This window comes from Rana temporaria, chromosome 4, assembly GCF_905171775.1.
Source record: "Rana temporaria chromosome 4, aRanTem1.1, whole genome shotgun sequence".
NCBI lineage: Eukaryota > Metazoa > Chordata > Amphibia > Anura > Ranidae > Rana > Rana temporaria.
Window position 1 is genome coordinate 38,974,363 of NC_053492.1, and position 24,768 is coordinate 38,999,130.

At 41.8% G+C, this 24,768-nt stretch overlaps 1 protein-coding gene across 2 annotated transcripts in view; it reads right to left on the reverse strand.

Annotated features, from left to right (window-relative positions):
* Positions 1-3,617: 3,617 nt before the first annotated feature.
* Positions 3,618-24,768, reverse strand: part of LOC120936139 (cytochrome P450 2C5-like) — a 46,560-nt gene continuing 25,409 nt past the window's right edge. For both annotated transcript variants that reach the window (XM_040348275.1, XM_040348274.1), the window contains exons 7-10: positions 22,827-22,968; positions 13,685-13,869; positions 8,894-9,035; positions 3,618-3,995 (exon numbers count right to left, since the gene is read on the reverse strand). In XM_040348275.1, coding sequence (XP_040204209.1) covers positions 3,817-3,995; positions 8,894-9,035; positions 13,685-13,869; positions 22,827-22,968 — 648 coding nt within the window. In that variant the 3' untranslated portion in view covers positions 3,618-3,816. The remainder of the gene's footprint in view (positions 3,996-8,893; positions 9,036-13,684; positions 13,870-22,826; positions 22,969-24,768) is intronic.

A 24,768-nucleotide genomic window follows, 5' to 3' on the forward strand; every position in this document is an offset into this window, starting at 1 on the left:
AATGTCCAATATTAAAACATCCTGTGCTCTCCATAAAATATCAACTCATAAACATGTGTATGACCCCCATAGAATAATAAGAATATATATATATATATATATATATATGTTTTTTTTTTCAATAGTGGTCCTAACCTAATTAACCACTTGACAACCGGGCCTATTTTGGCACTTCTCTCCTTCATGTAAAAATCACAATTTTTTTGCTAGAAAATTAATCAGAACCCCCAAACATTATATATTTTTTTTAGCAGACATCCTAGGGAATAAAATGGCAGTCATTGCAATACTTTTTGTCACACCGTATTTGCGCAGCGGTCTTACAAGCGCACTTTTTTTGGGAAAAAATCATTTTTTTGAATTAAAAAATAAGACAACAATAATTTTTGCCCAATATATATTGTGAAAGATAATGTTACGCCGAGTAAAATGATACCCAACATGACACGCTTAAAAATTGCGCCCGCCCGTGGCATGGCGTCAAACTTTTACCCTTAAAAATCTCGATAGGCGACGTTTAAAAATTCTACAGGTTGCATTTTTTGAGCTACAGAGTAGGTGTAGGGCTAGAATTATTGCTCTTGCTCTAACGATCGCGGCAATACCACACTTGTGTGGTTTGAACACTGTTTTCATATGCAGGCGCTACTCGCGTATGCGTTCGCTTCTGTGCGCGAGCTCGTCGGGACGGGGCTTTTTTAAAAAAATAATTTTTTGTTTTCTTATTTATTTTTATAATTTTTTACACTGAAATAAAAAAAATAAAAAAATTATCACTTTGATTCCTATTACAAGGAATGTAAACATCCCTTGTAATAGAAAAAAGCATGACATGTCCTCTTAAATATGAGATCTGGGGTCAAAAAGACCTCAGATCTCATATTTAGGCTTAAATGCAAAAAAAGAAAAAAAAATTAAACTGTAATTTTTTCAAATGACAGAAAAAAAAATGTTGCTTTAAGACGCTGGGTGGGACTGACGTTTTGACGTCACTTCCGCCCAGCAGAGATATGGGGACGGGTGGGGGACAATTTTTCCCTCAGTCGCATCCCCACACAGGTGCCGAACGGACCCGATCGCCTCCGCCGCTACCGACGGCTCCGGTAAGCGGCGGAGGGCGCGGGAGAGCGGCGGGAGGGGGGGCCCTCTCCCGCCACCGATAACGGCGATCTCGCGGTGAATCCGCCGCGGAGACCGCCGTTATCGTTTACAGGACCGTTGGCACTAAAGATGGATACCTCGGTTGTGGCAGCAGCTGCTGCCGTTACCGAGATATCCATCTTTAAAGTGCTGCCGTTAATAGACGTAAGGCGGTTGTTAAGTGGTTAAAATCTGACAAATTCACTTGTAGGGAAGCCATGCCAAACATTATATTGGAGGCATGCAAACATTTTTCAGTGATGTTAGCCCTGGTTCACATTGCAGAGATTTGGCATGCAATTCGGAATGAGATTTGGCAAAAAAATACACTTTAATGAATTTTAATGAACACAATATAATACCCGTTTTTGGTAAAACATAAAAGATGATGTTATGGATACAAAACATGTTATGCTTTAACACTTTCGCTACTAAAGATGTTTAAGCCTCTTTTGCACATTTGTTTAAAAGTAATTTTAGGCCTGAAGATTGCATAAACCACCAAAACATTATGGGGCAGATCCACATACATCTGCGCCGGGCGCAGCGTATCTAAGTTACGCTACGCCGCCATAACTTATCTTTTTTAGTTGGAATCCACAATGAATCCGCGCCGTAAGTTACGGCGGCGTAGTTTATCTCTCGCGGCGTAAGGGCGCGGAATTCAAATGGCTGTGATGGGGGCGTGTTTTATGTTAATACGTCGTGACCCGACGTAAACAACATTTTTTTGGAACTGCGCGAATGCGCCGTCCCTGGGATTATCCCAGTGCGCATGCTCGAAATTAAACCGGAACCCGCCAATGCTTACGACGGTGATGTCATTCTACGCAAATTCCTATTCGCAAACGACTTAGGCAAATGACGTAACAAATTCAAAATTGTACTCGGGAAGGACGGCCATACTTAACATTGAGTACGCCTCAGTATAGTAGCTTTAACTATACGCCGGAAAAAGCCAAACGCAAACGACGAAAAAAATGCGCCGGGCCGACGTACGTTCGTGGATCGCCGTAAACAGCTAAAAAAATTGCATCTAAGATCCGACGGCATACAAAGACGTATGCCTGTTGGATCTAGCCGGGATGCCGTCGTATCTTGTTTTGAGGATTCAAAACAAAGATACGACGCGGGAATTTTGAAATTACGCCGGCGTATCAATATATACGCCGGCGTAATTTCTTTGTGGGTCTACCCCTATATGTTTTCTGAAAGCAAACACCCTAGAGAATAAAATAGTGGTAGTTCTAATGTGTTATACTACAGTATATTACTGCAAAAGTCTGGAAACACAAAATACACTAAAATTATTTCTAGGGCACACAAACACAATAAATGAACAAATGTTTTGGTAAAAAATAAAATATTTCACTGAGTAAATAGATGCCCAGAATGTCAAACCTTAAATTTGTGTATGCATGTGAAATAGCGACAAACTTCAGTATGCTATATTTTCTATAGGTGACGCTTTAAAAGACCACTATAGGTCATCAGTTTAGTATTACAGAAGAATGAAATTAAGTTTGACACCCCTGTTATACTGTGTTGGTGCTGGACTCCTAGGGCCAGATTCACAGCCAGCGGGCGCAACGTAACTTTTCTGATTTAAGTTACACCGCCGCAAATTACACAAGTTAGTGCCCGATCCACAAAGCACTTACCTGGAAATTTGCGGCAGTGTATCCTAAATCAGTCCGGCGCAAGGCGGGCCAATTCAAATGGGGCGAGTCCCATTTAAATTAGGCGTGCTCCCGCGCCGGACATACTGCGCATGCTCCCGACGCTATTTTCCCGACGTGCTTTGCGCGAAGTTACGATGCGCTGAGGTTTTGTGAATCGCGACGGGTAAAAAAAAGTTGCGTCGGGAAAAAAAGAGTTGCGCCGGGAAAAAAAAAAATGTAAAAAAATTTGACAGCGACGCAAGAAAGACGGGTACACTTTTACATGGTGTACTAACTTTACACTTTGTAAAAGGTACCCTATCTAGCGACAGCAAACTAACACTTACGGCGACTTAACAAAGGGAAAAAGCTTTGTGGATCTCCGTAAGTGCTAATTTGCATACCCAACGCTGGATTATGACGAGAAATGCCCCCAGCGGTGGCCGCGGTACTGCATCCTAAGATCCGACAGTGTAAAACAATTACACATGTCGGATCTTAGGGATATCTATGCGTAACTGATTCTATGAATCAGCCGCATAGATAGAAACAGGGATACAATGGCGTATCAGCAGATACGCCTGCGTATCCCTTTTGTGAATCTGGCCCCTACTTTCTTTATGGCAATCGATGGTAGATACAGTCTCTGACAGATACTTCAGATGGAGGATAGAGTTGGGGCGGGAGTGTGAGGTGCAGAATAAATTACATTATACTTCCAACACACCGTCCATAGCTAATTACCATAGTTATGGGTGGTATAGTGGGAGACAAGTTCTGGGACAGAGGCATCATGGGACATCCGACCAAAAAGCCTGACTGCCAAAAAATGTGCATTTTATTTAGAAAGATTGTAGAAATACACTTTTAATAATTGCACACAGAATAGTTTGATGTTTTAAAGGAGCAAGGTGAGGTTTGCATTCAACACAAAACATATTTAGAATACATTCATATTGTCAGCATACAGTATGAATACCATACAAAGTCATTTCCACATTGTCATGGTTCAGCATTACACACGAGACAAAGCACAAATTTTATGACTCACAGGACCCCGTGTGAAACCAACTGCTGTTTTAAGGTCCAGTTGAGTTCCTGGAGGTGCCTGGAAACTGAAGTTTTGTAGAAGACTTACAAAGAACATAAACAATTCCATTTTGGCCAATGTCTCACCAACACAGCTTCTTTTACCTAGAAAACATAAGAGATATATTATCAGTAGGGCTGTTACTGATTAAAATTTTCGTGTTCGATTAATCGATTTTTTTTAAATTGATTAATCGACTAATTTTGATTAATTATAACCATAATGTCCACATATCTCCCCCAGTAATGTCCACACATCTCCCCCAGTAATGTCCACACATCTCCCCCCGTAATGTCCACACATCTCCCCCAGTAATGTCCACACATCTCCCCCAGTAATTTCCACACATCTCCCCCAGTAATGTCCACACATCTCCCCCAGTAATGTCCACATCTCCCCCAGTAATGTCCACACATCTCCCCCAGTAATGTCTACACATCTCCCCCAGTAATGTCCACACATCTCCCCCAGTAATGTCCACACATCTCCCCCAGTAATGTCTACACATCTCCCCCAGTAGCGTCCACACATCTCCCCCAGTAGCGTCCACACATCTCCCCCAGTAGCGTCCACACATCTCCCTCAGTAATGTCCACACATCTCCCCCAGTAATGTCCACACATCTCCCACAGTAATGTCCACACATCTCCCCCAGTAATGTCCACACATCTCCCACAGTAATGTCCACACATCTCCCCCTGTAATGTCCTCACATCTCCCCCAGTAATGTCCTCACATCTCCCCCAGTAATGTCCTCACATCTCCCCCAGTTGTGTCTACACATCTCCCCCAGTAATGTCTACATGTCTCCCCCAGTAATGTCTACACATCTCCCCCAGTAATGTCCACACATCTCCCCAGTAATGTCCACACATCTCTCCCAGTAATGTCTACACATCTCCCCCAGTAATGTTTACACATCTCCCCCAGTAATGTCCACACATCTAACCCAGTTATGTCCACACATCTCCCCTAGTAATGTTCACATCTCCCCCAGTAATGTCCACACATCTACCGCAGTAATGTCTACAAATCTCCCCCAATAATGTCTACACATCTTCCTCAGTAATGTCCACATATCTCCCCCAGTAATGTCAACACAATTCCCCGTAATGTCCACATCTCCCAGAATAGAAAGCACACTCACAGCAGGCAGCAGACGATGACGTCAGCGCACCGCTAATAGGCCGCCGCCGGGTGTACCAAGATGACCACGGCTCCGGAGCTAGGCCGAAGCCACGGCCTTTCCTATGGGCGAGACCGCGGAGCTCAATCCGTGGATCTCGTACTCGATCAAAATTATTTTGATCGATCAAAGAAATTAACGATTAATCAAGGAATAATTTGTTAATTTCCGCAGCCCTAATTATCAGGTTATTAGAATTGAGATTCTATACCTGCTTTGGAAGGAAATTAGTGAAACTCTTCCAAATAAGGATATAAGCAATACAAACCCAAAATATATACCTTTCACAATCTATCCAAAACTAAAAAAAAAGCTTTGGCTGGACAGGCTTTTTGGCTTATATCTGATCCCAAACAGCTGACTTTGTCAACAATTTGGATAAATTACTGATGAATTAAAAGTTGTTTTGAGGAACTGATTCAGGAAGTGACACTGTATTACAGTGCCTTGAAAAAGTATTCATACCCCTTGAAATTTTCCACATTTTGTTATGTTACAACCAAAAACATACATTTATTTTATTGGGATTTTATGTGAAAGACCAGTGGTCTCCAAACTGCGGTCCTAGGGCCAAATGCGGCCCTTTTCCTGCTTTTATCTGACCCTTGGGACACTACTCCTCCCACTGATACGAGACATTATTATGCCAACTGATACAGTAGGTGTTTGTGATATTGTGTTTTTAGCACGACAGAATCGCGCTGATTCTCGGCGACATGGTGCCGAGATCTCGCACTCACTGGAATAGTGACAGCACATCCCAGCAAGCGCGTCATAGAAGCGACGGGAGATCCGACTTGGATTCCCGCCAATTCTACACGTGTGCGGCGTTTGTTATGAATCCTGAGGGGGAAGTCCCCGCCGGATTTTAAATAAAAATCCGTCATGGGTTCCCCCCTCAGGAGCATACCGGGCCCTTAGGTCTGTTATGGGTTGTAAGGAGAGCCCCCCCTACGCCGAAAAAAACGGCGTAGGGGGTCCCCCTACAATCCATACCAGACCTGTATCCAAAGCACGCTACACGGCCAGCCAGGAAGGGAGTGGGGATGAGCGAGCGCCCCCCCTCCTGAGCCGTACCAGGCTGCATGCCCTCAACATGGGGGGGTTGGGTGCTCTGGGGCAGGGGGGCGCACTGCGGCCCCCCCACCTCAGAGCACCCTGTCCCCATGTTGATGAGGACAGGGCCCCTTCCCGACAACCCTGGCCGTTGGTTGTCGGGGTATGCGGGCGGGAGGCTTATCGGAATCTGGGAGCCCCCTTTAATAAGGGGGCCCCCAGATACCGGCCCCCCACCCTAAGTGAATGAGTATGGGGTACATCGTACCCCTACCCATTCACCTGCAAGAAAAGTGGTAAAAACACAAATAAACCACACAGGGTATTAAAATATTTTATTAGTCTGCTCCGGAGGCCTCCCCTGTCTTCTTTATTAGCTCTTTTACCAGGGGGAGCTTCTTCTTTGACGTCTTCGGGTGGGTGGGGGCCGCCGTCTGGTTCTCTTCCACCGCCGGGGGGGGTCGCTTTTAAAAAAGCCCCCACCCCCCGGCGGGTTTCCTCCGGCGTCTTCGGCGGGGGGGCTTCTTCTTCCGCTATCCCGACGGGTCTTCTCCGCTATCCGGGGGGTCTTCTCAACTCTCCGGGGGTCTCCTTCTATGTTCGCCGCTCTCCGCTGTTGACTCGGCGCACCCCGGTTCTTCGTCTCGCTGTCCGGTGCCTTCTTCCGTGCTGTACGTCTTCTTCTCCTTCCGTGCTGTGAGTTCTTCTTCCGTGCTGTGACGTCATGTTCTTCACTTCTCTTCTTCTCCCGATGTTGACACGCCGGCTCTTCTCGCTGAAATGACTGATGCGCGCCTTGCATCGGACCTATATAGGCCTCACAGTCCCATCATGCTCTGTACCTACCCATGTGATACCTACCAGACGGCGGCCCCCACCCACCCGAAGACGTCAAAGAAGAAGCTCCCCCTGGTAAAAGAGCTAATAAAGAAGACAGGGGAGGCCTCCGGAGCAGAAAAATAAAATATTTTAATACCCTGTGTGGTTTATTTGTGTTTTTACCACTTTTCTTGCAGGTGAATGGGTAGGGGTACGATGTACCCCATACTCATTCACTTAGGGTGGGGGGCCGGTATCTGGGGGCCCCCTTATTAAAGGGGGCTCCCAGATTCCGATAAGCCTCCCGCCCGCATACCCCGACAACCAACGGCCAGGGTTGTCGGGAAGGGGCCCTGTCCTCATCAACATGGGGACAGGGTGCTCTGAGGTGGGGGGGGCCGCAGTGCGCCCCCCTGCCCCAGAGCACCCAACCCCCCCATGTTGAGGGCATGCAGCCTGGTACGGCTCAGGAGGGGGGGAGCGCTCACTCGTCCCCACTCCCTTCCTGGCTGGCCGGGTAGCGTGCTTTGGATACAGGTCTGGTATGGATTGTAGGGGGACCCCCTACGCCGTTTTTTTCGGCGTAGGGGGGGCTCTCCTTACAACCCATAACAGACCTAAGGGCCCGGTATGCTCCTGAGGGGGGAACCCATGCCGGATTTTTATTTAAAATCCGGCGGGGACTTCCCCCTCAGGATTCATAACAAACGCAGCACACGTGTAGAATTGGCGGGAATCCAAGTCGGATCTCCCGTCGCTTCTATGACGGCTCTGTCTCCATCGCGGCAAGCCAGCTCGGCGCTGGCTCCCGCGATGGGGCTCGTAGGTGCTCAATCTCGCCGAGAAAGAGAGCGAGATTGACACAAAATCGGGTTCACCTACTGTACCAACAATAAAGCACAATATCTCCCACTGACACCAATAATGTGGTACTATTCCTCCCAATGATGGTGCGCTGCTGCTCCCCCTAATACTAAATGTGGTAATGTTTACTCCCACTGATGCCAGCAAAATTTCCACTACCACTGGCCATAGTCCGGCCCCCCTAAAGTCTGAAGGCCAACAAACTGGCCCTTTGTTTGGAAAGTTTAGAGACCCCTGTGATAGACCAACACAAAGTGGCACACAATTGTGAAGTGGAAGGAAATTGATAAATAGTTTTCCAAATCTTTTACAATTAAATATGTGAAAAGTGGGGTGTGCATTTTTTTCAGCCCCCTGAGTCAATTCTTTGTAGAACCACCTTTTGTGGCAATTACAGCTGCAAGTCTTTTTGGGGATGTCTCTACCAGCTTTGTACATCTAGAGAGTCAAATTATTGCCCATTCTTTTTTTGCAAAATTTCTCAAGCTCTGTCTGATTGGATGGAGAGTGTCTGTTATTAGCTTCTTAACCACTCCAATACCAGGCACTTTCCCTTCTTCCTGCCCAAGCCAATTTACATTTTTACTACTGCTTGTAATAGAACGCCAAGTAAACACGGAGTAAAGCATATACATAGCTGTGGGCATAGCAATATTGCAAAATATTGCTGCTTCTCTGAACATTTGGGAAATTTCTCCTTATATTTTATGGTTGTCAAACAGGAAGTAAGGAAATATCTCTCTGACAAAGACAGAAAACGGCAATAAGAGTTTTAATGTAGAGTACAGAAGGTTTAACCTTTGCCAGTTCTTACAGCGGTCAGTGTTTGCATTCGGTATATATATTTCTGAAATTTGTGTCCAGGTTTTTTTGTGTCAGATAAAACCAAAATCTCCTCAATGGCATATAAACAGTATTGAAACCAGACAGAGGTTCTAACCTTTTCACATACTATCTTAAACAAAAAAAAATGTCAATAGAGTTATATTTCAAAATTCTGTATAGAACATTTTCATAAATGACTCACCCATGAACAGGGATTATATCATGGGACCACGCATGTGACATTTAACTCACCAGCTGAAAATGGGATGAAGGCTTCTTTCTTCACAAAATTTCCTCTAGCATCCAGAAAATGTTCGGGATAAAACTCCTCTGGTTTTTCAAAGTGAGCTTCATCCAACATCACAGATGTCAGCAATGGAATCACATGTGTGTCCTCAAAAAGATCAAAAAATGTCATTGATATAGCAGTACAATATAGTTTGGAAAAAAAAAAGTGTTTTTAATTGATGGCCTTATTAGTGTGGATCAGCCAAATTAAGGGTGAGAATCTGGGAATTTGTTGAAATGTTGCCAGTTTAGTTAAATGCATTAGAGTCAAAAGAGAAAGCTAAATTAGGGTATTTTTGGAGATGTTTAAAGGTGTATTAAACTATAAAAACGAAAACGAAAAACGAAAAGCAAAGAATACCCAATCACATGCAGGGAAAATTAAAAAAAAAAACATGATTGGATGATAGAAGTCAGCAAAGCTTCATCTCATTCACTAAGTTCTGGGGAAAATTCCCTTGCAAAGTGAACAGCCTATCTACCTTTAGTAAATCAAGCCTAATTTGTATAGCACTAAAGTGCCACACCATGACATTAATGTCCAAATACATACTGGGCTAGATTCAGAAAGATAAGCGTATCTTTTTGCGGGCGTAACGTATCTCAAGTTCCGTATTCAGAAAGAACTTGCACCCTAAGTTACGGCGGCGTAACGTATGTGGGCCGGCGTAAGCCCGCCTAATTCAAATGGGGATGATGTGGGCGTGTTTTATTTAAATGAATGGTGACCCCGCGTATTTTACGTTTTTTACGCATGCACCGTTCGTGAAAGAATCCCAGTGCACATGCTCGAAATTCCGCCGCAAATCGTCATTGCTTTTGACGTGAACGTAAATTACATCCAGCCCTATTCGCGAACGACTTACGCAAACGACGTAAAATTTTCAAAATTAGACGCGGGAACGACGTCCATACTTAACATAGGATACACCTCATATAGAAGGGGTAACTTTACGCCGGAAAAAGTCTAACGTAAACAACGTAAAAAATTGCGCCGGGTGGACGTATGTTTCTGAATCGGCGTAACTACCTAATTTGCATATTCCTCGCGTAAATATACGGAAGCGCCACCTAGCGGCCAGCGTAAATATGCAGCCTACGATACGACGGTGTAAGACACTTACGCCGGTCGGATCTTAGGGAAATCTATGCGTAACTGATTCTATGAATCAGTCGCATAGATACGACGCCGCAACTCAGAGATACGATGGCGTATCTGGAGATACGCCGCCGTATCTCGTACCTGAATCTAGCCCACTGTGTACAAAGCCAATGCTCTTTGGTGGCCAAGGAGCACAGTACAGGCTAAGGGCATGGGAAGTTATGAGCTTAGAATATTTCTGAGATTGTCAACAATAATTTTTCTTTGATTTGCAAACAGATATAACAAAACACTTCCAATTGTATATTCAACAGACCCAACAAAAGAAGTTAGTTATTTGGGTTCATATAAAAAAAAATAATTCACTGTTCCCAACCCATTTTTATACTATCTGTCAGCCCGATTCCATAGAAATGTTCCCAGCATTTAACGGGGTGGGATGAGGATCTGAGCACCGATCCAATTAGGAAAATATTATCTACAATTTTTTTAGGTGAATTTAGAATAGCTAGACATTACCCCACATTAGTTAAGATAGATAAGATATGGAACAGAATTAAAGGGGTTGTAAAAGTTTGTGTTTTTTTCACCTTAATGCATCCTATGCATTAAGGTGAAAAAACACCTGTGTCCGCAAGCTAACCCCCTTGGAAAAGACCTTCCCAGAGGGGGTTAGCTTTAGCGGGGAGGAGCCAAGACAGCCGCTCAGCCATTCTGTGCAAAACAAACTGCACAGTGGAGGTAAGTATGACAAGTTTGTTATTTAAAAAAAAAAAAACGAACCTATACAACCCCTTTAACCACTTCAGATCCGTAGGACGTCCTGGGACGTCCTCCACTTTGAGCGGTGATATCTGAATGATGCCTGCAGCTGCAGGCATCATTCAGATATCGCTGTCTTCAGCTGGCAATTCTGTGCACCAGAAGAACGATCAAAGCGGCGGTTCCGCCGCTCGATCGTTCTTCTAGGCAGCGGGAGGGGACGTCCCCCCCTCCCGCCGCCATCCGTTGCTTCTCCGGGCTCTCCCGTGCCATCGGGGGCCCGGAGAGCGAATCGGCCGGCGCTCGTTCGTGAACCATAGAGATGACTGGTGACCAGACGGTCACAGTCATCTCTATGACCGTCGGAGGGCCGGGCGCGACGTTATGACGTCACGCCCGGTACCCGGAAGTAAACAAAGCCGCTATCGCGGCTGTCGGCATTTAATCGGTGACATTTTTTTCACCGATTTCATGCTTGTAAGCCTGTAGGAGAGATGTGGGGTCTTATTGACCCCACATCTCTCCATAAAGAGGACCTGTCACACTGATTCCTATTACAAGGGATGTTTACATTCCTTGTAATAGGAATAAAAGTGATCAAAAACAAAAATGTCAAAAAAAGTGTAAAAATAAAAAAATGAAGTAAAAAAAAAAAATTAAAACGCCCCTGTCTCGGTCGCTCGCGTGCAGAAGCGAACGCAAATGCAAGTCCCACCCACATATGTAAACACTGTTCAAACCCCACATGTGAGGTATCATCGCGTGCATTAGAGCGTGTGCAACAATTCTAGTACTAGACCTACTCTGTAACTCAAAAATAGTAACCTGTAAAAAAAATTAAAGCGTTGCCTATGGAGATTTTTAAGTACCGAAGTTTGGCGCCATTCCATGAGTGTGTGCGCAATTTTAAAGCGTGACATGTTAGGTATCTATTTACTCAGCGTAACATTGTCTTTCACATTATACAAAAAAATTGGGCTAACTTTACTGTTTTGTTATTTTTTAATTCATGAAACTGTTTTTTTCCCTAAAAAAAGGCGTTTGAAAAATTATTGCGCAAATACCATGCGAGAAAAAAAGTTGCAATGACCGCCATTTTATTCCCTAGGGTGTCTGCTAAAAAAAAATATATAATGTTTGGGGGTTCTGATTAATTTTCTAGCAAAAAAATTGTGATTTTTACATAAAGGAGAAAAGTGCCAAAATAGGCCCGGTAACGAAGTGGTTAAAGATCACTTTTCAATAGAATGGGTATACTGATTACAGCAGAATTTTTCAGGAATTTAATTATTGGTCAGAGCGAGGTTTAGTGTGCATCCTGCAATTTTATGATGGTCAACTTTTGAAAGTATTTCACACAGGAGAAATTTGGCTTGGCCACTGAAGGTTTTTTTCAATATTTGCAGCTCTGCCATGCTATTTGTCAAGTTTGAGAATGGCCCCTTCCGGTTCAAACATGACTGCACACCAGTGCACAAAGCAAGGTCCATAAAGACATGGATGAGCAAATTTGGGGTGCATGAACTTGACTGGCCTGCATAGAGTCCTGACCTCAACCAGATAGAACACCTTTGGGATAAATTAGAGCGGAGACTGCGAGCCAGACCTTCTTGTCCAAAATCAGTGCCTGACCTCACAAGTATGGTTCTGGAAGAATGCTCAAACATTCCCACAGACACACTCCTAAACCTTGTGGACAGCCTTCCCAGAAGAGTTGGTGTTATAGCTGCAAAGGGTGGGCCAACTTAATATTGAACTCTACGGACTAAGACTGGGATACCATTAAAGTTCATGTGCGTGTAAAGGCAGGTGTCCCAAAACTTTTGGTAATATACAGTAGTGTATATATATATATATACACACACACATTTGGAGATTTAGATTATTGTTTATAGATATTTAATTATTAACTGTATGTTAATGGTATGTCTAACTATTAAGATAACTAAAGACAATAGTTTTGTTTAATAAATTGTATGTATGTTTTGTGTAAAAAGGAAAAAATAAAAGTTTAATAAAGATTATTTGAAAGAAAAAAAATTAATCGCTTGTAATTGGGGTAGAATGACTAATGCCATGTGCCACGATCATTTTTCGGCATGAAAAAAACATTGTTTTAAAAAAAATGTCATTTAAAATGATGGTGTGTGGGCTTCACATCATTTTTTGGGGTTCTGAAAAACGCCCCCAAAATAATACGAACATGTTGCATTTTTTAACTACATTTTTAACAATGTCGTTTTTCGGGTTGTAAAAAATTATCGTGTGTGGGCTAAAACGTTAAAAACCCACGCATGCTCAGAAGCAAGTTATGAGACGGGAGCGCTCGTTCTGGTAAAACTACCATTCGTAATGGAGTAAGCACATTCATCACGCTGTAACAGACAGAAAAGCGCGAATCGTCCTTTACTAACACGAAATCAGCTAAAGCAGCCCCAAAGGTGGTGTCATCCGCATGGAATTTTCCCTTTATAGTGCCGTCGTACGTGTTGTACGTCACCGCGCTTTGCTAGAGCATTTTTTTTAAAATGACGTGGGGGCAACGTCGTTTTAATGATGAAGTTGGAAAAAATTTGTTTTTTCTACATGCCGAAAAACATTGTTTTTTTTTTTCATGCCGAAAAATTATCGTGTGTACGTGGCATTAGTTACTAAAGATTTTCCTGGCTATTTAATTAGAATTGCTGTGTTGTATTACCCATGATGCTGTGCAATGGTACTATGGGACCTCAAAGGGGAAAAAAAAAGATAAAAAAAAAAAATTATCATCAGACAAGTTTAGGACAGAGGACTGACAACTTGTTTGGATGTGCTACTTGTAAAAATAATAGTAACCAATTTTACTGTGTGAAGAATTAAATAAAAGAGCACAGTGCTAACTCGCTGCTTACTTTTGGAAGAAAGTATCCTCGGAAGTAGACATCTTGAGTAGTGGCGTGTGGGACATTAGTTGGAACGATATTTCCAAATCTTTGAACCTCGTGAATAACAGCATCTGTGTACGGCATGTCCTTACGATGACTTGCCTGTGGAGGAGATGATCCAACCACTTTTTCAATTTCTTTTTGAACTTTTCCTGGTTCCAATACAAAAATTAAAGCTGAAGCGTCAAGTAAAATGTTCAGTTCCAATATATTCTTACTTTAAACCTTGCTGATACATATTTAAAATTTTAACAGATTTGCATAATTGATTTGCACAATTTTGTAATTGTTTATATGGAATCTTTATTATACATATAACAATTTACTATAAGGTTTAAACCTAACATTAGCCACATGATGCTTGGTTGTGTCTTGGAGGAAAGGCAATTGCATGGCGCTCCAACTGCTGGCAAAAAGTGGCACATAGAAAAAAAATGTTTTGTTCATTGATTATGGCTAAATATACAGTATATTTGATACTTTTCCTATGAAAAGCTGACCAACCAACATTTTTACAAAACTATGCACTCTCTAAGGCCCCTTTCATACTGAGGAGTTTTTCAGGTGGTATAGCGCTAAAAATAGCGCCTAAATACCGCCTGAAAAACTCCTGCTCAGCATTCTCAATGTGAAAGCCCGAGGGCTTTCACACTGAGGCGATGCGCTGGCGGGAGACAAAAAAATCTCCTGCAAGCAGCATCTCCTGCAACCTGTCATTTTGGTAAGCGGCTTTCCATGTGGTGGTGGTTTTCTCACGGATGTTTGAAGCTCACTGTGGTGCTGTTTGTCTTGATTGCGGACACCAATGAAATTGAATCAGCACAATTTTGGACATTATTTATTTAATTCATTTATGTGTTTATGTGTTTGAAATCCACATTTATCTTTATTTTTATTTTTATCCAGCCTCTCTTTGCTAGTAAATTTTTGCTGGCGCAGTTTTTTTCTTTACTTATATTATTTGTGTTTATACCACCTAATTGCAGCCTTCTGGTATATCATTGCCTAATTTGCTTATTTGTTAGGTTAGCGCAGCCTTTTTTGTATTATACTGTACTAATAAGTACATATTAGTATTAGTGCTGTCAAGCGATTAAAATTTTTAATCGCGATTAATCGCATTAATGTCATAGTTAATTCACGATTAATCGCGCCAAAATTTATTTTTTTGTTTTCTTATTTATTTTTTATTTTTTTATAATATTAAATTGTGTTTTTTTAATTTTTTTACATTTTGATCACTTTTATTGCTGTCACAAGGAATGTAAACATCCCTTGTGACAGCAATAGGTGGTGACAGGTACTCTTTATGGAGGGATCGGGGGTCTAAAAGACCTCCGAGCCCTCCTTTGCACTTCAAAGTATTCAGATCGCCGAAAACGGCGATTCTGAATACTGTGTAAAGAAGAATGGTACTACTGCGCTACCATATATAAAACAAAAAGTGGAATAAACAGCAAAAAATATCAAATAATAAGAGCTGCGTATCTAATAGGTGAACAAAACCAAATTGATATGAAATGAATGAGTGATAGCGCTAGTATTAACTAGTGCTGAGTGAGTACAGTGTGAATATTAATAATATTAATCATACACAGTGAATGTAAAAAGCAACACTTATGAAAAATACTATATCCAATGAGATGATGAAATGAGTTCCTTATGGGTTAAAACCCATATGCAGCCCTATGGTAATCAGCTGGCGTTTCCTCCTCAATGCTTCTCATTAGACAGACAACGACCTTTCCCAAAAGGATCCAAGCAGAAATGCTCCAATATAAAGGAAAAAAGAAAAAGAAAGAGGACAAGCCTCATAGTACAATACTGTATAGCAAAGGACAATGGACAAGAGACTACACCGACGGTGTATGAACTCACAAAACCGCCGATTGACACAGGCTCTGAGTTAGATTGCCGCTCAGTGTGATGGTCTCCTCACTAGGATCGTAGTCCCGTCACATAGGCTCCTCCCCCACGCGTTCCGTCACTAGGCACGTGACTTAGTCATGGGTCTCTGAATGACTATGGGAGACGGCTGAGCTTATAACAGAGCCGTTGCGTGTCATTCAAACAGGAAGTGAAACCACAGAAAAAAGAGGGGGCTGACATCTACATCATTGCAGGCAAAACTCGAGCACTGTGCAATGCAAAGCAGATTATAGCACTCGCTACATTTAAAAAACATTGTGCAATACAATAGTGTTTTAATACAGGGAAAAATATATATAATCTATCAACACAGACTGAATTAGACTATCTTGTTGATATAAAACAGAATATTTAAAATAATTAATCATTAAAAAAACGAATCATTAAAAAAAGGAGGACCTGCCTTCTTTGTAGGTTTAAAAAGCAACCACATCGCCCCCTTCATGTGATTAATACATACTACATGAAAAAGATATAATATAGAGACGTACATACATACTCTATACATTCATGCATCTTGAAGGGGTATATAAAGATAAAAATGTGCTGCATAGTATTAAATCCACATTGGGAAACCATATAGTTATTAAATGCAATTTATACAAAAAATATATATATATATACGTTGAAAAAATTATAAAAAATCCAAAAGCAAAAAATAAATTGCAAATGGTGAATTCCTGTGTTTATACAACATACTCCCATACCAACATAAAAGCATAAGCCTTTAAAAAGGAGGAGAAAGGGGAGAAGGAAGACGCCCATTCAAGATGCAAGATGATAACCAAAAAATGCACAAAATATTTGCACAAAATATTTTTGCAAAAAAATCTTCTTATCCCTGGATCAATCCGATCACTACACAATCGAAAAATAGAAATAAAAAACTAAAAATCTGAGATGAAGCAATTCAAATCAAATTCTACATTGAGCCCATTTGGCACTAAAGAGCGCATTTCGTGTATCCATCTGGATTCGCTTTTACTAAGCTCGCGGATTTTATGGCTGCCTCTCCAGTGAGGGGTATATTTCTCCATGGCCCAGAACTTTAATTGTTTAGGATCTTTATTATGACACAATGCGAAATGACGCGAGACATTATGATCGGGGTACCCCTTTTCAATATTTTGCACATGTTCTCTTATGCATTTCCACATTGGTCTTTTTGTGCGACCTATATATTGGAGTGAACAAGAACACTGTAGAGCATACACCACGCCTTCTGTTCGACATGTAATAAGGTCTTTGATCTCATATTCTTTTTGAGTAACATGGGACACAAATTTTTAACATTTCTGTCCGTTGAGGTTCGTTTTTTTGCAGGCGTAACACCGCTTGCAGGGGAAAAACCCCTTTCCCTGATAGAAGGTTAATTGATTATGTTTTGTTGGGGGGTCCGGAACATTTTTCGCTACCAGATCCCGTAGGGTAGGAGCTCTTCTGTATATCATCTTTGGAATACTTGGAGGTATGCCTTGTAATTGCCTGTCAGCTTGTAAAATAGGCCAGTGTTTTCGAAAAATCTTTTCTAACTGTTTATGCTGGACACTATAATTAAAAATAATGGGTAGTTCCATTCCAACTTCATGATTTTTAATCTTATCCTGTATGAGGGATTCTCTAGGTGTATCATATACTTTTGAGATTTGTGTTTGGATAAAGTCTTCATCATACCCCTTATTCACAAATTTCTTCCCCAGCATATTAGCTTGTTCTAAGAAGATATTAGGGTCTGAACAATTTCTCCGGATCCTTGTCATTTGTCCTTTAGGGATATTAATCAACCAAGGATCATGGTGACAGCTATCTGTTGGTATATAGCTGTTTCTTTCTACTGGTTTGAAATATGTTTTTGTAGTTATTTTTTGGGGTTCCAAAGTGATTTCCAAATCCAGAAATTGAATCAATTTATCACTAATTGAGTGCGAAAGGTTGATGTTCTTCTGATTCTGGTTTAAATTATTAAAAAATTGTATAAGGGAGGCTTCATCACCACTCCAGATGATGATGCAATCATCTATGTATCTTCTGTACAGAACTAGGTGATGCGGCATATTTTCATAGACAGCCATTTCCTCCCATTCGGACATGAACACATTTGCGACACTTGGCGCGTATTTTGCGCCCATCCCTATTCCATTTAATTGCCGATAAAAATCGGATTTATACCAGAAATAATTGTGCTGAAGGCCATAGGCCAAGCACCTCAAGACAAACCGTTTCTGTTTGGAAATTAAAAGACCATACTTGTTTAGGGCCCACTTAGTTGCCCCAATTGCCTCTTCGTGATTAATTATGGTATAAAGTGATGCCACATCCGCTGTGGCTAACAAATATTTCTCATTTGTATTTATCACTAATTCATCAAGGATCTGAATAAGATGCTTAGTATCTCTCAGATAAGCCTTGGTAAGAGGCACTAGGGGCTGAATAAACTTATCAACATATTCTCCCAGACGGGAGTTGATTGATTGTATCCCATTTATAATGGGTCTCCCCGGTGGTCTGATTTGATCCTTATGAATTTTGGGTATTGTGTATATGATTGGAACCCTACATACTTCTGGAATCAGGTATTTTTCTTCTCTTTTGTTGAGAATACCTCTTTCTCTTCCGCGATAGATTAGTTCAGAAAGTTCTTTATATTCACTCGTGGGGTTTCCCCTGAGCTTGATATAAGTGTTAACATCATTAAGCTGATTTTGCAATTCTTCATGATAATACTCTTTAGACAATACTACAATGGCCCCCCCCTTATCAGCCAGCCTGATAATAATTTGTTTATTTTCCTCAAGCTCTTTAATCCCCTTATGGATGGCTTTAGGATCCGGCATTTTTTTGATTTTCAATTGGTCTAAATCTCTTAGTACCATTTTATTAAATACCTCTTAAATACCTCTATATGGCTGTCACCATGATCCTTGGTTGATTAATATCCCTAAAGGACAAATGACAAGGATCCGGAGAAATTGTTCAGACCCTAATATCTTCTTAGAACAAGCTAATATGCTGGGGAAAAAATTTGTGAATAAGGGGTATGATGAAGACTTTATCCAAACACAAATCTCAAAAGTATATGATACACCTAGAGAATCCCTCATACAGGATAAGATTAAAAATCATGAAGTTGGAATGGAATTACCCATTATTTTTAATTATAGTGTCCAGCATAAACAGTTAGAAAAGATTTTTCGAAAACACTGGCCTATTTTACAAGCTGACAGGCAATTACAAGGCATACTTCCAAGTATTCCAAAGATGATATACAGAAGAGCTCCTACCCTACGGGATCTGGTAGCGAAAAATGTTCCGGACCCCCCAACAAAACATAATCAATTAACCTTCTATCAGGGAAAGGGGTTTTTCCCCTGCAAGCGGTGTTACGCCTGCAAAAAAAACGAACCTCAACGGACAGAAATGTTCAAAATTTGTGTCCCATGTTACTCAAAAAGAATATGAGATCAAAGACCTTATTACATGTCGAACAGAAGGCGTGGTGTATGCTCTACAGTGTTCCTGTTCACTCCAATATATAGGTCGCACAAAAAGACCAATGTGGAAACGCATAAGAGAACATGTGCAAAATATTGAAAAGGGGTACCCCGATCATAATGTCTCGCGTCATTTCGCATTGTGTCATAATAAAGATCCTAAACAATTAAAGTTCTGGGCCATGGAGAAATATACCCCTCACTGTAGAGGCAGCCATAAAATCCGCGAGCTTAGTAAAAGCGAATCCAGATGGATACACAAAATGCGCTCTTTAGTGCCAAATGGGCTCAATGTAGAATTTGATTTGAATTGCTTCATCTCAGATTTTTAGTTTTTTATTTCTATTTTTCGATTGTGTAGTGATCGGATTGATCCAGGGATAAGAAGATTTTTTTGCAAAAATATTTTTTGCAAATATTTTGTGCATTTTTTGGTTATCATCTTGCATCTTGAATGGGCGTCTTCCTTCTCCCCTTTCTCCTCCTTTTTAAAGGCTTATGCTTTTATGTTGGTATGGGAGTATGTTGTATAGACACAGGAATTCACCATTTGCAATTTATTTTTTGCTTTTGGATTTTTTATTATTTTTTCAACGTATATATATATATATATATATATATATATATATATTTTGTATAAATTGCATTTAATAACTATATGGTTTCCCAATGTGGATTTAATACTATGCAGCACATTTTTATCTTTATATACCCCTTCAAGATGCATGAATGTATAGAGTATGTATGTACGTCTCTATATTATATCTTTTTCATGTAGTATGTATTAATCACATGAAGGGGGCGATGTGGTTGCTTTTTAAACCTACAAAGAAGGCAGGTCCTCCTTTTTTTAATGATTCGTTTTTTTTAATGATTAATTATTTTAAATATTCTGTTTTATATCAACAAGATAGTCTAATTCAGTCTGTGTTGATAGATTATATATATTTTTCCCTGTATTAAAACACTATTGTATTGCACAATGTTTTTTAAATGTAGCGAGTGCTATAATCTGCTTTGCATTGCACAGTGCTCGAGTTTTGCCTGCAATGATGTAGATGTCAGCCCCCTCTTTTTTCTGTGGTTTCACTTCCTGTTTGAATGACACGCAACGTCTCTGTTATAAGCTCAGCCGTCTCCCATAGTCATTCAGAGACCCATGACTAAGTCACGTGCCTAGTGACGGAACGCGTGGGGGAGGAGCCTATGTGACGGGACTACGATCCTAGTGAGGAGACCATCACACTGAGCGGCAATCTAACTCAGAGCCTGTGTCAATCGGCGGTTTTGTGAGTTCATACACCGTCGGTGTAGTCTCTTGTCCATTGTCCTTTGCTATACAGTATTGTACTATGAGGCTTGTCCTCTTTCTTTTTCTTTTTTCCTTTATATTGGAGCATTTCTGCTTGGATCCTTTTGGGAAAGGTCGTTGTCTGTCTAATGAGAAGCATTGAGGAGGAAACGCCAGCTGATTACCATAGGGCTGCATATGGGTTTTAACCCATAAGGAACTCATTTCATCATCTCATTGGATATAGTATTTTTCATAAGTGTTGCTTTTTACATTCACTGTGTATGATTAATATTATTAATATTCACACTGTACTCACTCAGCACTAGTTAATACTAGCGCTATCACTCTGAATACTGTGTACTTTTTTAAATCCGGCGCCATTGGCAGCCAAGAAACCCGGAAGTGACGTCATGACGTCGCTTCCGTGGTTTCAATGCGGAGACTGAATCAAAGCCGCTTACGGCTTAGTGTCAGTCTCCGCCTGGACACAGAAGGCGCCGGATGGAGGATCGGGTCTCCCGGTGGGACGGGAGGCCCGGTCAGAGCGGCGAAAGGCGGCGGGAGGGGGGGGATGTCCCCTCCCGCTCCTCCGGCATAACAACCGAGCGGCTTTTAGCCGCATCGGTTGTTATGTTTGGATAGCCGATCGCCCGCTCTAAACAACGGTACCGGGATGATGCCTGCGGCTGCAGGCATCATCCCGGTATGACCCCCGAACGCCGCCTCGTTAATCGCGCGATAAAAAAATTGACGGCGTTAACGTGGGTTTGCGTTAACGCCGTTAATAGCGCGTTTAATTGACAGCACTAATTAGTATAGTATAATACAAAAAGATAGAAGATTGACAGTAGGTGTATGGCCTGGTCTGGCCAATCCAATAAACGAAAAGACAAACCTAGTGCTCATAGGCACAGCATAACCCCTCAGGATTTTTAGGACAGACCAGGTGAGTATTTAAAAAGTATTGTTTATTGGATTTGATAATCTATACAGTAGAAAAAAATCAATTGCAGTACAAAAATACAGGTATAAATATAAATGCCTTCTGGGGTGAAGGGCTATTGCACGTAGCTGTAGGAGATGACGCCTGACATGTTTTAGACCCCCAGTTCCTTCTTTATAGGCTGAATGTCATCTAAATCATACATACGTCTATAAAGTGAACATATTTGAGCATTAGTATTAGTGTATTTTTGTACTGCAATTGATTTTTTTCTACTGTATAGATCAGGGGTCTCAAACTCAAATTACCTGAGGGCCACAAGACAAGTTTTCATATGCCATGGGGGGCCGCATGCAAACTTTCAAACTTCAAAAACAACAGTACTGGTGTCAGCGAGCACATTATTACCACCAGCACTGGTGTAAGTCAGGGTTTGATAAAATTGCTTGGAATCAAGGAGCCAGCTAAAAAAGTTAGGAGCCAGAAAACGCACCCCGTCCCGACGAGCTTGCGGGCAGAAGCGAACACATACGCGAGCAGCGCCCGCATATGTAAACGGTGTTCAAACCACACATGAGGTATCGCCGCGATTGGTAGAGCGAGAGCAATAATTCTAGCACTAGACCTCCTCTGTAACTTAAAACATGCAACCTGTAGATTTTTTTAAAACGTCGCCTATGAAGATTTTAAAGGGTAAAAAAGTTTGTCAGCATTCCATAAGCGGACACAATTTTGAAGCGTGACATGTTGGGTATGAATTTACTCGGCATAACATTATCTTTCATAATATTAAAAAAAAAATTGGGGATAACTTTACTGTTGTCTTATTTTTTAATTAAAAAAAGTGTAATTTTTTTCCCAAAAAATTGCGCTTGTAAGACCACTGCGCAAATACGGCGTAACAGAAAGTATTGCAACGATCGCCATTTTATTCTCTAGGGTGTTAGAATAAAAAATATATATATATTGTTTGGGGGTTCTAATTAGAGGGAAGAAGATGGCAGTGAAAATAGTGTAAAATGACATTAGAATTGCTGTTTAACTTGTAATGCTTAACTTGTAATACCAACGGCCACCACCAGATGGCGCCAGCTCACATCTGGTGGTAATAACTTGTAATACCAACGGCTCACCACCAGATAGCGCCAGCTCACAAAACAAAAAAAAAAAATCCCTCTTTGCTCCCCCCACTTCAGCCCTGCCTGCGGGCCTTTTATAACTGGTCCGCGGGCCGCAAATGGCCCGCGGGCCGATACTTTGAGACCACTGGTATAGATTATCAAATGTTTCCAATAAACAATACTTTTTAAATACTCACCTGGACTGTCCTAAAAATCCTGAGGGGTTATGCTGTGCCTATGAGCACTAGGTTTGTCTTTTTGTATACTATACTAATAACATAGTTGTAAGGCATTTCCAATAGACCATACAAAAGCCTTGCTTCTCTCTTACTTTGGATGTCTGGGTGTGTTATCATCAGCAGAATTCCCCAGCGAAGTGTGGTCGAGGTGGTCTCCATTCCAGCAGAAAAGAGATCAGTTACAAGCATTGTCAGGTTTTCATTGGTGAAAAATAATTTTTCATTGGGCTTCTCCTGCAAGACAAGGTTTTTGAACTTTGTGATGAAGACTTTGTGACCATGTATTCTTATTAGCTGTTGTCCCAAAAAATTGTCTTTTCCACTCTACACCTTTGAGCCAAACATTAGGCAAACACCTATTTACTGTATATAGCTGAACTACCTACCGATTACATATTATTACCTGCCAGAGGGTTTTTTAACTCTACTTGAGTGGTCTAAAACCCCACTCTTCTGCTATTCAGTTTGTAAAACACATGCAGTGCTACCACCGCAGGGGCCACTGATTTTAACTGGCTCTCCCCCAAAACAGTACAGAGGCCACCATCCACCCAAGCAACAGCCTATTCACTTCAGCTCCAATAAACATGTAACAGGAAAGGGGTTAGGGGCCATGACATACTCCAAATCATCTAGCACATAACTGGAGGACAGTCTTCTTGTAACTGTGATTATTGGACAGTATAAGGCCTCACATCTGGGGACCATGAGGCAAGTCTCTTTAGCAGCAGGTTACCCTGCACCATTGCACAGCTATTGGTACCCAGTGCAATCACAGTACCGGAAGGCACTCTTCTCTAAGCTCATAGTCAAGTGAGGGTGAGGGTGAGGGTGGAGAATGGCCAGTATCTGAGAACCTATGAGAGGTGACTCAGTCCAAGTTGCCTCTGGCACTTAACTGTATATGCCAAAAGCACACCATCACCAAGAATAAAGTCAGGGTCATTACTCACAAGACCCCACAACAGCTGCCACCTTTCAGCTTCCTCCAGACACATTCCAGTGAGAGAGTCTGTCCTTCTCTAGACCATCTTTGGTAAAGTCTTGCTGTCAGTCCCAGATTACTTCAAGGTCCCAGCTCTGCCACCACTGAGACATCACACAACAGCAACACAGTCCACAGGCCACCTCAGGGGCAATAGCCCCCTGAGACTTGGAACTTGGAACTCTCCTTCTCTCCAGAGCTGTAGACTATTTGTCTGTTTTTGAGCCACCATCTGGGCACACTTTCTCAGGGATTGGCTAGGCCCTGACAATTATTCAGGCTAGTTATTTAAATTTCCCTTCCTAAGCTCTAGAAAGTCCTCTAGAGGAAGGGTGAAGCAATGAAACTCTCAGCCTCTGAAACCACAAACAGACCAGGCCAAACAATCTCTGTTCCCTTGATTACAGAATGAGCCAAAAAATGAAATTTACCTAGTAGTCTACCTAGGAGGGCACTACACAGTTTGCTCTAGAATCTGCTGCCATCCTGACGACTGGACAAGAAAGAAACACGCTGATAAACCTATGGCTCCGGTGTCAGTTTTTCCTGCAAAACCAGGAAGTGAGGGGAAATACCCTGGATTCAGTGGCAGTGATATAAAGCTAGGTAAGTGCTTATGGACGGGGGAAGGAGGGGGGCGAGGATGGGGTAGGATGTGCAGTAAAGCATTTCTTAATGCAGAGAATACATTAAGGCAGGGGTCTTCAAACTCCGGCCCAAGGGCCATATGTGGCCCTTTGCTAGCCTTTATCCGGCCCTCGGGCACTATCCCTCTCACTGGTGTGAGGTACTATTTCTTTCACCGACACCAACAAGGAGGCACTATTTATTCCACTGATGCCAATGATGGGATACAATTCCTCCTACTAATAGGGGCACTACTCCTCCTCCTACTGACCACCAACCATGAGGCCATATTTATTCTCACTGATGCCAAGCCCAGGACATTTTCTGCCCCCGCTGGCCACAGTCTGGCCCTTCTAAAGTCTGAAAGACAATAAACTGGCCCTTTGTTTGAAAAGTTTGGAGACCCCTACATTAAGGTATAA